General features: G+C 37.6%; 1 protein-coding gene across 1 annotated transcript; it reads right to left on the bottom strand.

Moving 5' to 3' along the window:
- Window positions 1-12,171: 12,171 nt before the first annotated feature.
- On the bottom strand, window positions 12,172-14,196 carry LOC148034618 (uncharacterized). The gene is made up of 3 exons (XM_087680550.1): window positions 13,823-14,196; window positions 13,458-13,671; window positions 12,172-13,289 (listed from the first exon to the last, which is right to left on the bottom strand). Exons 1-3 carry the CDS (start codon window positions 14,102-14,104, stop codon window positions 12,736-12,738), a joined length of 1,050 nt encoding a protein of 349 aa, XP_087536676.1. The 5' UTR covers window positions 14,105-14,196; the 3' UTR covers window positions 12,172-12,735.
- Between the last annotated feature and the right edge of the window lie 312 nt (window positions 14,197-14,508).

Consider the following 14,508-nt stretch of genomic DNA (forward strand, 5'->3'; position numbering starts at 1 on the left):
GTATTTGATTCCAAGGATAGATGAATTACTTGAACGTCTTCAAGGTGCAAAAAACCTTTTGAGAAATTGATTACTAGATAAGGATCAAAGAAAAAGACATTCCACAAGTTACATGTAACACAAGGTACGACCATTACAAATTTATTATGATGTTTTTTGGATTAACCAAAGTACTTGCAACCTTTAATAAGCTAATGCAAGACATCTTTTGGCCCTATCTTGATGGCTTTGTCCTTGTATTCTTTGATGACATCCTAACCTACTCAAATAGAGCTAGGGATCATGAGCCACAAACTCCAAGTTTTCCCTAAAATAATAAGGATGCACAAGCTTTATGCTAAGAAGAAATATGCCTTCTTTAAGAGGTAGATTGAGTATCTTGGATTTATAGTCTCTGAAAAGGGATCATGGTAGATCTTGCTAAGATTAAAGATGTGCAAGGATAGGCACCCCCAATAACAATTAAGGAAGTCTGAAATTTTTTGGGCTTAACAAGATGGTATAGGGTTTTTATTAAGGACTATGTCTTGATTGATGCATCTTTGACTACTTACTCAAGAAGTAGGTTGCTATTGTGTGGACTCCCATTGAACAATCTAGTTTTGAGAAGCTTAAACAAAGCTTGATCATAGCTCCTATCTTGAAACTATCTAGCTTAAGCCAAGAATTTGAAGTTATCACTGATGTAAGCTCTCTTGCATTAGGTTATGTACTCATGCGAGAAGGCCATCCAATAGCCTATTCTTCTAGGAAGCTGAAGAATCATGAGAAGAATTATGCTACCCATGATTTGGAGCTACTTGTGATAGTTCATACTCTCAAATTATGGAGACATTATTTTCTTGGCAATAAGTTTACTTTAATCGCCAACCATAAGAGTCTCAAATGGATATTTACATAGCTAGACCTAAACATGAGACAACGATGATGGATTGAAGTCTTATAGGAGCATGACTTTGGGATCAAGTATGGGCTAGGTAAGGAGAATGACATTGCGAATTCCCTAAGCTACAAAGCATTTCTCAACACCCTTATCTCAAGGGAGCCCTCTAAGGCAAAAGCTTTAGCAACAATGGTGTCAATGCCTAGTAATCCAATCATAAAAATGGCCAAAGAAGAAGCAAGTAAGGATCCAAAATATTAACAAATGATAAAAGAGGTCCTATCTAAGGAGATACCCTAAGCACAAGCTCAAGTATTTGAACTCCTCTATAGAGGGCAGACCTGTCTACTTCCAAACAAGGTTGTGCATCCTAAGGAGTCAAGATCTCAAGAAGTAGATACTTTGGTGGGAAGCCCATTATTCCCCTTTCTCAAGATATCCAGGCTATGCAAAGACTCTAAATGTTGTAAGAACAAGCTTCCATTAGGAAAAACTCAAAGAAGATGTGCTTGAATATGTCATTGAATGCCTAAGGCCAACATGTAAAGGCTAAGAGTGTGTTAAGATGCCAGGAAAGCTCCAACCACTTGAAATTCTGCAAATGAAGTTGAAATTTAATCGCATGGATTTTGTAGTAGGATTACCTTCTTGTGTCCACTAGGGAGGATACAATTCAATCCTAGTGATTGTGGACATGCTATAACTTTGCTCATCTTATGCCACTTAAGACCATCTATAAGGCTTCAGATATTACAAGGATCTTTGTGAAGGAGATCTTTAGGCTATATGGATTACCTAAAAGGATCATCAAAAATTGTGATTATCTTTTCACTTCTCACTTATGAAAGAGCTTATTTGAGGCCATTGGTATCCAACTTTGTTTCAGCACTGCCTATCATCCAACCACAGATTGATGGGCAAAGAAAATGGGTTAACCAAGTTATCAAAGACATACTTAGAGCTTATTGTTGCAAGGAACTTAAGTGGTGGATACAATACCTACCTTTGGTGGAGTTTTCCTACAATTCATCCTATCATCAAAGCATTCAAATGACACCATTCCAAGCTCTCTATGGACAAGAATGCCTAATCCCATTGAACTTTTATGATCCTATCCTAGAGATAGAATCTTCCAAGAAGATGTTTAAATAAATGGATGAATAATTCAAGGCTATCATAAAATATATCTAGATTTCCAAGGATTGGAAGAATGCATATGCAGATCTAGGAAGACAATAATGGACATTCAAGGAAGGAGACATGGTTTTTGTTCATGTTTGTCCTAAAAAGAGTTCCTTATCCTTGGGGCAATTGAAGAAGCTAAGCTCATCCAGACAATATCTTAGTGTCAAAAACTCAATGCTTACAAATTATAACTTCTTGAATACTTCAAAGTTCATGATGCATTTCATGTTAGCCTACTGAAAGGTTACATAGCCAATCCTAATCATATTCTTGATTATCAACAAGTTGTAATGCCAAGCCAAGGAGTCCTTGAACTTCAACTTGAAAGAATACTTGATGTAAAATAACACACCTTAGAAGTAGAGCCCTTAGGAAATATCTCATCTTCCTAAAGAGGATGCCACATAGATGGATGAAAATGTCCTATGTAAGCAACATCCCTAATTTCTTTTACGATGAAGGACTAAAGCCCATTGAAATCATTGAAGATGATTAGAAATCTTAGAAATATCTTCTTGAGATGTAATAAATCCTACATTTGTAATAAGAGGTGTCTTTCAAGCCTATTTTACCATTTTCCTTGTAATCATTACATTGCCTTGAACTTTCAATATTGCATGTAGTTAGAGTAGCACAGTAGAAGCTTGCTAGGTCCTAACCCACAAGTCCTACAATCCAACTTATCCTTGACTTTGAGATGAGGACATATTGCTTCACCTAAGGGGACAAGGATGTAATATTCCCAAAAAAACCCACGTGTGAAGGAGGCTACCGTCACATTGATCGATCACACTGACTTCATTCCAAATGCTACCTCAACATGCAATGCTACTCATTGTGTGATGGAGATTGTCCTCATCATTGTCACTGCACTCAACAATACCATTGAAGGTGCAATTGTATCTTACAGTTCCAACGGAAGAAGGCCACAAACATGATAGAGATAGATAGCTTTAAGACTAGGGCTATAAAACCTTAGACTAGGCATATTCATAGGTTATTTTTTATCCTCCTACTGCAGCTAGTTTGTTGCTAGAGAGAGAGAGAGAGAGAGAGAGAGAGAGAGAGAGAGAGAGAGAGAGAGAGAGAGAGAGAGAGAGAGAGAGAGAGAGAGAGAGAGAGAGAGAGAGAGAGAGAGAGAGAGAGAGAGAGAGAGAAGAGAAGAGAAGAAGATAGGAGGAGTGAGAGAAAGAGAAGAAGAAAGAAGAGGAAGAAGTAAATAAGAAGAAGAGGTATAGAAGGAGAGAAGAACAAAGAGAGGAGGGGATGAGAAGAATAGAGGAGGGTTAAGAAGGAGGAGGATAGAATAAGGGGAAATAGAATAAGAAGAGAAGGTAAAGAGGAGAATAAGAGAGTAGATGAGTAAATGAAAGAGAAGAATCATGAAGGAAAAGAATATTAGCATCGTTAGATACCTATGAGGAGGCCTCTTCTACCCTATAAAATTCTATCCACATGCCACCTCCCACTAATCTCACACTTGTAGATGACTCCACCCTACCCCCATCTTGCAAGGGATCCACCTAACTACTCGAGTTTCCAATTATATCTTCAAGACCGGAAGGCTAGTGTACGAGGACTCCCTATTCACAATGGCTCCAAAGAGACAATACTCTGGAGTGGGGAGAGTAGGAGTTACAAATGTGATCATGAGCATGGACAACACACTATCTCACATAACAACATCCCAGGTTCCTCTCATAGGCTTGTCTAATGTTCTTCCAAATTTTAAATGGAAATTTTATAAGTTGCAACTTAGGTAATTTAAAAAAATTGACAAAAAATGAATGTTAGAATAAATTAGAAACTATTGATTTAGATTTTAAATCTTGAAAGGTAGGATAAATTGCATAACATCACAATGCATTGAATTAAACTCTTACTTTAGCTACATATAAGCAAAGCACAATAAATAAATTAATTTTTAATTCAAAAATATTCATTAGAAAAATCCACAAAAAAATCTATTAAGAATTCGGAATCAAGTGATTGCATCAAGAATATTTTTTAAAGCATTTATGAATCATGTAAATATAGAAAAAATCGAATTAAGTTAGTTAAAAGTAGGTCATTAAATTCGTTGAGTAAAAGTATTCTCTTTAATAGAGATAATATCACTACTATTAGTTAAGTCAAAATTATTAAATAGCATACATAGCCATTAGAAATTATTGAATTATGTACATAGCCATAAGAAGCCGAAGATATTCCAATCGACTCGCTTTGCCAACATAACAAAGCGATGTGCAAACCCTAGTTCGTGAAGAAACCAAAAAACTAAGATGATCCTCATTCAAGAAAATAGAAGCCCCAAATTCCTAGGAAAAATACTTACCTTCTTATCTTGTGTACCTTCCAATATGAAAATCAAGATTTCAAGATTTCCAACCTAGCTTCCATAAGTTAAGACAAATCTTAAGCATATCCTAATACATAGCAATCTAAAAAAATTCAAACTCATAATAAGATCAATCAACCAACTTTCAACAAAGGTTTAGGTTAAGAAAGATTGCGAGCAAAGATCAAAACAAGTTTTTTAAAAAATAGTAATAACTAAGGAAAGATCCAACAAAGAAAGACTAATTAGAGTTGAGATTTCAAAGGGGACTTAGTAAAATCCAATAGGAAACTCGGAGAAATCCAAGAAGGGAATAATATCAAGTTGGAAAGAATTACTACTAGGTAAAAACATTATAATTCTAATTCCCTCACTATTTATGTAAAAATATTGCTTTTAAAAAGAACTTATTGTGCTTGTAATTGGTACATACGAGTTTAGTTGATGCACTTAGGAAGTTTGATTGAACTAAGTCAAATTTCTAATGCATCAAATTTACAATAGGATAAAAGAAAAGTACACTAGACCTCCTCAAGGCTAGCTACAAAATCCTTCACCAATAGGGATTGGTTTTATTGCCTGAGAGAGTTTGAACTGACCCTAATGGCGAAAAGTCGCTCCATAGGGGGTTCTTGGGCAGGAGGAGTTGAGGGTGCCAAGGGGGCTCTAGCTATGACTCCTAGGAACCGCCCAAAACCCTGCGTGAATCAGGGCAGACTTCTTGAGAGCCTTGGTAGTAGGTAGGGATAAAATCTTGGTCAAATAATGGGTGTTGAGTTATTCTTCTATATGGATAGAAGGTGAATACTTGTAAGATTCTCTAATAATTCCAAATGATTGTTTTCATTGTTTATGTGTTGTGACTTAAGTAACATGAACGAACACTATGACTAAAAGGAATAATTAAACAAGTGGTTTTATTTGTAACATAAATGTGTTAGATAAGTAGATAATTAGAACTATCCAACTGAGGGAAGTGGGAGGGAAATATTTCTGATGAATCCACCCTATGATAGGGCGGACTTTATAAGCCAAGAGCTTCTTGTAACGTACCCGCCTTTATTACGTGGCGAGTAACATTTTAGTAGTCGTCCAGAGTTTGCCTTCCAGCCGTCGCCATCCATACTCTAACCAAAATGATTAGATTTTGTTTGGCTAGTTAACCCTAGGTCTATCCTGCAAGGAAAGCATCCTACCATTATCCACGGAGGACTGACTTGAAGGTTTCTAATTGACCTAACAGTCAACTATCAACAACTAGCTCACATCCGGAGGTGTCCTTCGAGAGGCTTCTTGTTCGGAAGGAGCAATTGCCATTGCCCTTGGTTCATGGAGTACAACACTTTTTTGCTAAATCTCCCAGCTAACAGAGACCACCTTGCTATAGGACTAGATTCGTCAAGAATCTATCCACCCGCTTCCCTCTATGGAAGTTCTTAGTTATCTAATTACCTGCCACATTACGCAAAACATATAAAAACAACTTCATTAATTAAAAAGAAACATTTTATGCGCAATTTTTCATTTGCATAATTTACTCACTGAGATACAATTAGAATAAAACAAATTCATTGATTATGTTCCATAATGTGTGTTCTCCTACGCATACAGGAGAAAAATTACAATTTCATGTGTTGCCTCATCCAGCGCATCTAGACTTCACTAGCTAGAATTTTTAGGTATCTCAAGTAGAAATTAGGCCATACAGGGGACCAAGTAGTACCTAGGTGCGTAAAGAATTTACTAGCCAAAGTCCCCCCTGGCACCTTAACCACCTCCTACTTAATATGATCCCTGTTGGGAGACCTCTTGCCATCGGAGCAGCTCCATGCTTCCACAGGGTAAAAACATCCCCTCTTGGTATGGGGATTCAACACCTATCCTTGGGGGAGGTATAGGGCTCCTCAATTTTTATATGCTCCAATACCTAATTCAATCATGATCTAATCTAGAAAATCACAAACAAGATTGATGTCTTCAAGCAGTTATGACTTCAATCAATCATGCAACTTTCAAGTGATGATTAATTTAGTAGCAATCGATACTTGAATTTCACATAATGAACTCTTCCCCTTGGAATTTAACTAAGGGCATCTAAATTTTGGGGTCTCTAACTTCCCAATTTAAGGTTTATTATTGTAACCAAGTTTCTTGGCCTTAAGTCAGTTTCTTTCACTTAGAGTTATTTCTGACTTTTTTTTAAAATCTTCTATCAGAGCTTCTAGATTAAAACTATATCCTTGGCTAATTTCTTTAGGGTTTCGTTCTTAGTAAATTTGTCTTGAATTCACTAGTCTTCTTTTCTATGGGGTTAACATTAAAACTCCTCATGATTTCTCTTGAGTTCTAGGTTTTCATAGTTCCCCTAATAGTTTCTAGCCTATAAGATGTTCAAATAATTTACCAAGTGAATACTCTAAGATCATAGTATTTCTCAAGAGACTTATCTTATTTCTATTGAATTCGGATAGAAATTTTTAGAAAAACTTGTCGTATCGTGATTGGTAAAGGGTTGTTATCCACGCCCGTGACTCCGTTTTAGTGACTCCCATGCTCACAACTCCAACTGTTGCTTCCACGTTAGTAGGGTCATTCGCGATTTTCACTTTTGAATTCTTTTTCTTCAAGGCCATGACAGAAATATGATTCATAGAAGAAGAAGAACACGTTAGTAATACCAGTTGGCAAGGGTGTAAAACTCTCGATGATGATTATGGATATTGTGAGATTCAATGACGTAGGCCTTGTGGATGGTTCTTCTTGCCTCATGGAAAGCAATACTTCTCTCTCTCTAGTAGACGGAATAGGGATGATAGTAGAGGTATGAATTATAACCAGATTGACAGAATAGGATAAAGTTCTTCAATGTCTTCTCTTCGGATTAGAGTAGAAGAGGATGAGAGACCTTCTATATATCCCCTTCCTTGGGTTAAATAGAACGATGTCTCTTTATCTCGTGGAATAGAGTCTCCTCCTTCTTGATTAGCATCTCCTCCTCATCAAGATTTCTCTTGTCCCCCTTCTTAGTCATCCCCAAGCCCTCAATTTATAGTTTTGAAGGGGGAGGAGGGGGGATAAAAGAGAGGATGCTTGCTTTTTTAACGTTTTTCGATGACATCATCGATGACAAAGAGAGAACGCTTTATCTTAACATTTCTGATGACATCATTGATGATGTGAGAGAGAGAGCTCCATTTTTGTGGCACGAAGATAAAAATTTATGAATATAACGCGAAGATAAAAATTTACTAGACTGGTTCTTTTTTGTTGTTATATACTTCAAACATAGTTTTAATAAGCTAGTCTTGGGAGGGTCTCCCAAGCCTTTCTTTTATGAATTGGCATATAATACCTCATTAATAATAATTATTATCTTCCTAACGAGAGTCAGTTTCATAATTAGAGCTAGTATTTTTTTCTTTAAAAAAAATAAATGTGCAACATAAATCAATTTTCTTTGGAATGTATACGCACATTAAAATAAACTAAGTAATGGAAAAATTGCACTTCTCTACAATTCGATGCATTATAGTATAGGGAACATTAACCACATAGAATCAATTAGCACCTTGACTTCATATTGTTTTAGGATAATGGAGTGAGACTTTGCCCTAGAGATAGAGGGATCAACATACCCATGATTACCCTAGTTTCTCACTCTCCTTGAACCAAGTGTGATATGAGTTGGCTTCGGTTTGTGTAATCTAGCACAAGCATATGCTTGAAGATAGATGCTAGTTAATTTGAATAGATGGCATTAGTTTACTTATGACTTGAAATTCAAGTCAATTCTTGTGAGAATGGCGAAGACTTTCCATTGCGAAGTGGACTTAAGAGAGTCTAGGTGGTAGAAAAACTCATGTTATTAGAAAGAAAACTGAGCAGCATTGCCTAGAAAATCATCTTGATGGACCTCTAAATCATGCAGTTGAGGATGTCTTAGAATGGGCATGTTACACTTAGATATCAAGGGTATGTCTTTACTTGATACACTTGTTAGCACCTCTTATTTCTTATCCACTTTCATACTCTCCATGGATCCATTGCCTCGGTCTTATTGCATGAAATTAGTGATTATACACTTCAAAATATTTGATCTTGTATATCATATACTCAATTTTATAACAATCATTGAAAAGTCTTGTGTATTTGAATAAAAAGAGTATTACTTCACCATTATTTTGTAGTGTACTATCTTTTGAGTAAAACTCTATCTTGAAGTTAATTGTTTTCTATGGTACCTTTATAAGTTTATCATCATTAAAATAAATAAAATGAATTAATTTTTAGCATTTTTAATTATTCTGCAACAACATGAATGACTATATTCTTAATGTGGACTCTACAACTAATAACATAGAGTGAAATTATGAATGGTAGTTTGTGGAATTAACTATATCAATGTATTTTAATGAAGAGCTCTCCATATTGTATGTACTCCAACTTTGCAAGTAGATAAGAGATAAGAAGGCATTTTTTCTCACTTCAATCAATCTTTTTGTATCTCTATATAAAAAATAATGAAAGAGTGCTTATTGAAAACATGAGTTCAAATTATCAAGGACGACTTGAATTATTTTACTTACATCTTGGCATTTTCATGGGTTTCCTTTAAAGAAATAAGGAAATAGCATTGCTTGTCAATGCAATCTATTGCCATTAAGCTCCAATCAAAACTTAAAATAGTCATATGTCAATATTTTAATAAAATGAGATAGAAGAACAAACTACTTACTTTTCATGGTATGGAATCAATAGTAGTAGTTTCGAAATCACTAGCATTGAACCAATGTCCAAGTCCATATGCATTAAGCTCATTTTTTCTCATGACATGGAAGATCGAAAGATTAAGCACGTCAATTTTTTGTTGTATTTGTAAAAGGAAAGTCATATATTATGCACCTACAAAAAGAAGTGAGTATATAAATAAAAAATCAATACCATAAAAATGTGATTTTGAGAATGCATATTATATCTCAATCTAGCAATAAGAAAAGAATCATTTACTTCTCTTCTCTTATCCTTAAGGATCCAAACACACTGTGAGTCAAAAGTAATAGTATTCTTTCTCTTGTGTATGTCACCAAGTAGAAAACCATGCATACATGGAACCCTTGTGGATCAACACTTTTAAGTAGGTTAGAGAGCTCATCTTCTATAATGGTTCTAGTTATTCAGCTTCTTTTTCTTCTACTTTCTTCCTCTAGTGCTCAATCAATCTATAAGAGGGACTAGCACAAGAATCTTAGAAAATCTATATGTTAGCCTTTTGAGAAAGATCATATCCTTGTCCATGAGAATCAATCTATGTGGATGAGTAGCATAGATCTAAGCATCTTGGAAAAACTCAATCAAAACATCTTTTGTGGCCTCCTAGATGCAATCGAGAGTTGTTCATCTAAAACCTTTGAGACTATGATTGTCAAACTGATCTCCCTACAAATTCTTTGAAATGGGACCTTTGGAATCACATTGTTAAGAGCTCTTATTGCATTTCTAATCTCCCTCAAGCATCTCATGCCTTGTGAATACTTCCCCTTTGGTTTGCCTAGCTTAATAATTTTGATTGGCTTTGAGGCATGCTAGATCTTTGGAGGTAGCTATCTAGAATCAAACTAATGCTTCCTTGTAATTGCTTTTGCCTTGCCATATTGATGATAATGAGTAGCTCTATAACTATAAAAATTTACAAATGTCTTAATAAACCTAAAATCAAGAAGAGAGAGAACTTCTAAAGCCAATCAATTGCTAATCTATTAACAAACCAAGCAATAAAGGGAATTCAATGTCATGAAGAAGGAGACTAGGAAAGAGAGAGAAGGCTATAGAAGCGAGACAAAATGAGAGAAATGATATGAAAGAAGCCATAAAATCTCGAAGAAGTTTGACAAATGAAGACACTATATTCAATATTACTAAATGGTGAAAAATTTACAAGTCTCTTACATCTTTATACATATGTTAGTGTGACATGACATTATTTTCCAAATACACAGTCTCTTACTTTCCATCCCTGCCGCCCCAATGTTTTTTCCTTAAAAAACAAGATGGGAAGTTATTACAATGGTTGAAAGAATGGGGATAACAAAGTACTACCCTATTTTATAGTCGTTATTCAACCTAGTCGCTATGGAGCTTAGTAATGGCTAAAACTTTGCATGCCTATATACTAGAAAGAGAATTAGCCACTATATTATCCTCGGTCCTCGTACGCGTGATGCCAAAATCGTAATTTTATAGTATAGCCACCTACCTACGCTACTCAGGAGTGAGATTAATTGAGAGAGAGAATACTTAGGGACCTTGTGATCACTCTGGACCTTGAATTGATTGTCATGCAAAATAATGGTGCCATTTCTTAATTGCATGGAGTAGAGCCAACATCTCTTGGTCATACACATCCATAGCCATCTCTTTCTTTGTAAGCTTGTGACTCTCAAAAGTAATGACACTATAATCTCGTAATTATACAACACCTATACCTTTGTCACTAGCATCACACTATATAGTAAACTCCTTGGAGAAGTCCACGCATACTAGAATAGGAGCATAAGTGAGTAGTTCCTTCAACTAATTAAAGCTTTTATATACAATGTCATCCCAAAAGAAAGCTTCCTTCTTCAATCTATTAGTTAAAAGAATGGCAATGGTCACATAAAGCTTTAAAAACTAGTAGAATGAACTTGTATGTAAGTATTGCCCAATCTCTGACACACTATAGCTTTTTGGGATAAACTTGGATACTTTTCTCACTCACAATGTATTGAGATTTACAATCACACCCACAATGGCCTCTTTGTATGAGGCAATTATGGGCTTAGGACATGCTGGCAGACTGAATCCCATGTGCATAGAAAGGGAAACTACTACCCATCCAACAATTATAAAGCATTGTACTTGACTACCAATTTTTACACCCATATGATGAATGCAATATCATGATGCTTTCCCATTTCAATTAGTGTCTTGATTATTGTCAGTCTCATACACAAGATTGTGTTTATGAGTCTCAAGTCTCAATCTTGGAACCTAATTCACTTGTGTAACAATTTAAGTCTTGTCTATGTCATCATGAGCTTATTCTTCATCTTCGATCCACCATAGCCATTGCCATGCTCTAGATCCGTGTCTTTCAACACAATGCATACCAAGCCTTCCACCTTTGACTACATAAAAGAGTACTTTGTCTCAACAAATATTCTATGGTGTCTCACAAGATCAAATACCTTCCTTTTATGTAAGAGATGGTTCTTTGATGATTTGCTATAAATAAGTATATCATCAAAGAATACTAAGACAAAATTGAAGATGAAGGGTGTAGTATCTTGTTCATTAGAGCACATTGTAATTCCCCATGTTTGTCCCTAAAGACTCGTATCTAACACATTTATCTTCGATAACCAAGTAGGATAGACATGAGCTACGAGCAATCACCACATAGGATACCTCCCTACTTTTATTTCTAGGGACCTATATTTGGCACATATTGTAATTCCCCACTTTTGTACCTAAAGACTCGTATCAACATGTCTATCTTTGATGGCCAAGTAGGATAAACATAAGCTAAGAGCAATGCTCGATATTTTGTAGATATCACTCTTTAGTAATAATTTACTATACAATCCCATATTCTTTTTCTTTTAGCGATTTACGACAAAAACACACTAGCAAAGAAATATACCACGAGGCACTCAAAACCGATAGCAGCAAGAATAAAAGCAAAAGCACACAACCTTACAACAATAGGGTCTCTACACCAAAGGATACACCATCAATTAATGTTTGGCTGTTACTGCGGAATATAACCTTGTTTAACCACAACTGCATTACACATTTTAAGAAATAAGGAGCGGTCGTACGACGATGCGTCGATATACACGCGGCAGTTAAAAAAGGAAGGCGAGCTCAAATTTTCATACTGCATGTGTACTCGCAATGCAGTTGAAGGCAAGCGAGTACCACGACCCAGAGAATCATTGGTACGAAGGTTCACAGAGATCTTTGCATCATCAAAACTGTTTTCCCAAGTTCGCCTTTGGAGTTAATTTTCCCTGATAAAAGGCTAAACACAAAAAGAGCTGTTTCCTGCCTTGCAAGGACCGCGGGCTTATGATGATGGGTAGAGGGGAGTGTCAATTTATACATTACGGTATATATAAGAGGTCAGTTGTGGACCGGGCAAAATCTTTCCTGCTCAGGGAAGGTCTACAATGGGGACCTTTGCATGACATGTTTAGCCGTAGGTGCATAGAAGCTATGCCCTGAGAGAGAGTACTCACTCTCTGTAGCTGTCATGCTACCTGCAATACCTACCTGCAACTGTCTAGTCTCAAGCAGCTTTTGCCATCCTCTCTGGATGATGCATATGATGTGCACCACTAGCCACATTACTGTACTGCATCAGAGATTGCCTCAGCACCGACGCCAAGCATGCCTTGCCTAGCCTCTCCGACCGCTTCGGCACCACCGCAGGCAGCTCCCAATCCGTCACTGTTGCAGAAATTGCCATCTTGCCGTCATTTTTCTTGCCAGTTCTTTGATCCAGACCATCTTCCTTGGATGAAGCACTACTGCTGCACTCGTTCGAGGTCCTTCTGTACGCAGAAAACCATTTGGCTTTGAGATAATTTGATCTCCTCCAAGGTGGCAGGTGCATGTCGTTCACCTTCACGGATTGCTTGATCGCCTCGCACATCACGTTGATAATCTTGTGTAACCTCTCAGAATTGCCTACATAGATGCTGGGCAGGCATTCCAGGACTTCCACATAGGTGAAAGTTGGCCGTGCTATCTCGAATTGAGCTCGGAAGTCTATGTCTACGATAATGCGTTCGGTGGACAATGATCCCCCATCAAGAACTACATCTATGTACTCATTGTCACCTGCAAGAGACCCAAATTAAGACTGCTCAACAAATGATGGAGGCCCAATAAGATCGTTTTAATTTCCATAAAACATCTAGGGTTCCCATTAAGTGCATAAATTGCCATTGATGAAGCAGCATTCCACACCCAACTTGACATTTTGATGGCCAACTAGTTACACAGTACCTGCTGGCATTGAACCTGCACTTGGCCACCTTGACTTGCAGACTGCAGCATCGTATCCAGCCCCCTTCAAGTGTCTCATCACTGACCGCTTCATGCATCCAGGTCTGCCTTTGTCCTCCCCATCAAAGCTTGCTTCTTGAGCTGCACAACTCAAGGCATGGCCGGCAGCAGCAAGGACTGCCGCATCCGTCTTGCGGGGGCTACAGACAAGCTCCTGCGAGCGAGAACAGGATTAATAACTAACCGCTGACGGTGAGAGCCATTGAGGATTATCAGCCGATGATCGCACAAGAAACACTGTCACAGCTGTGATAAAGCAGTAAAGAGATGATGGATCTGATGGATGTTACGGAGATGGAGCTCACCTTGAGGGCCCTCAGGATGTGCTCATCTATGGAGGACTTGGGGTTATGTCCAGTCCCGTAGTACTGCAGCTGACTCTGGGAATTACTGCTGAAAGCAGAGGAATCATCGTTGTAGCTGGAGTTGGCCTCTTCCTCCATGAATTCATCAACCATGGCAGCCAGGCAAACGGAGCTGGGCTGGTGCTCACTCCCACTGCTGCTGCTGCCAGTGCTGGTGCAGGCCATCATGAATCTCCGGCGGGCATGGGCTGCACCCTCGCTGCGGCGGATCCAACCAGGCATGGTGTGCTTGCGTACGTGAAGGTGTGGATTCTGGAAGGAAAGTCTTGGTGGCTAAGGATAGAAAGAAAGAAGATTTTATGTCGATCTAGAACATGAGAGAGGAGACTGTTATTATTTATATATATATTATAACTTTTTTTGCAGGGAGAGAGAGAGAGAGACGAGAAGACGACACGATGGGCAAAGGAGTAGATGGCGCGCCAGCCCACGTTAGAAGCCCAAAGCAGGGGCACGTGCCAATCCCCAAATGCTGCTCTTTGGATTTGGTTGTGACGTGGCTTCTTTTCACTTCTTTTGGCCCCTCTCACCCCCCCCCCCCCCCCAAAAAAAAAAAAAAAAAAACCAAAATGCACCCTTTCCTTATGGCTTCAGCCTACCACCTATCATTTAGGGGGTTGTTGCAA

The sequence above is a fragment of the Lygodium microphyllum genome, chromosome 6 (assembly GCF_053477565.2).
Source record: "Lygodium microphyllum isolate KBCC chromosome 6, Lygodium_microphyllum_v1.1.10, whole genome shotgun sequence".
In the NCBI taxonomy this organism is placed as follows: Eukaryota; Viridiplantae; Streptophyta; class Polypodiopsida; order Schizaeales; family Lygodiaceae; genus Lygodium; species Lygodium microphyllum.

Coding starts and splice junctions, on each gene's coding strand:
- LOC148034618 (XM_087680550.1), bottom strand. CDS start 14,104: ATGCCTGGTTGGATCCGCCGCAGCGAGGGTGCAGCCCATGCCCGCCGG. Junction 13,672..13,822: donor ACATCCTGAGGGCCCTCAAG/GTGAGCTCCATC, acceptor TCTCGCTCGCAG/GAGCTTGTCTGTAGCCCCCG. Junction 13,290..13,457: donor TGCAGGTTCAATGCCAGCAG/GTACTGTGTAAC, acceptor GGTCTCTTGCAG/GTGACAATGAGTACATAGAT.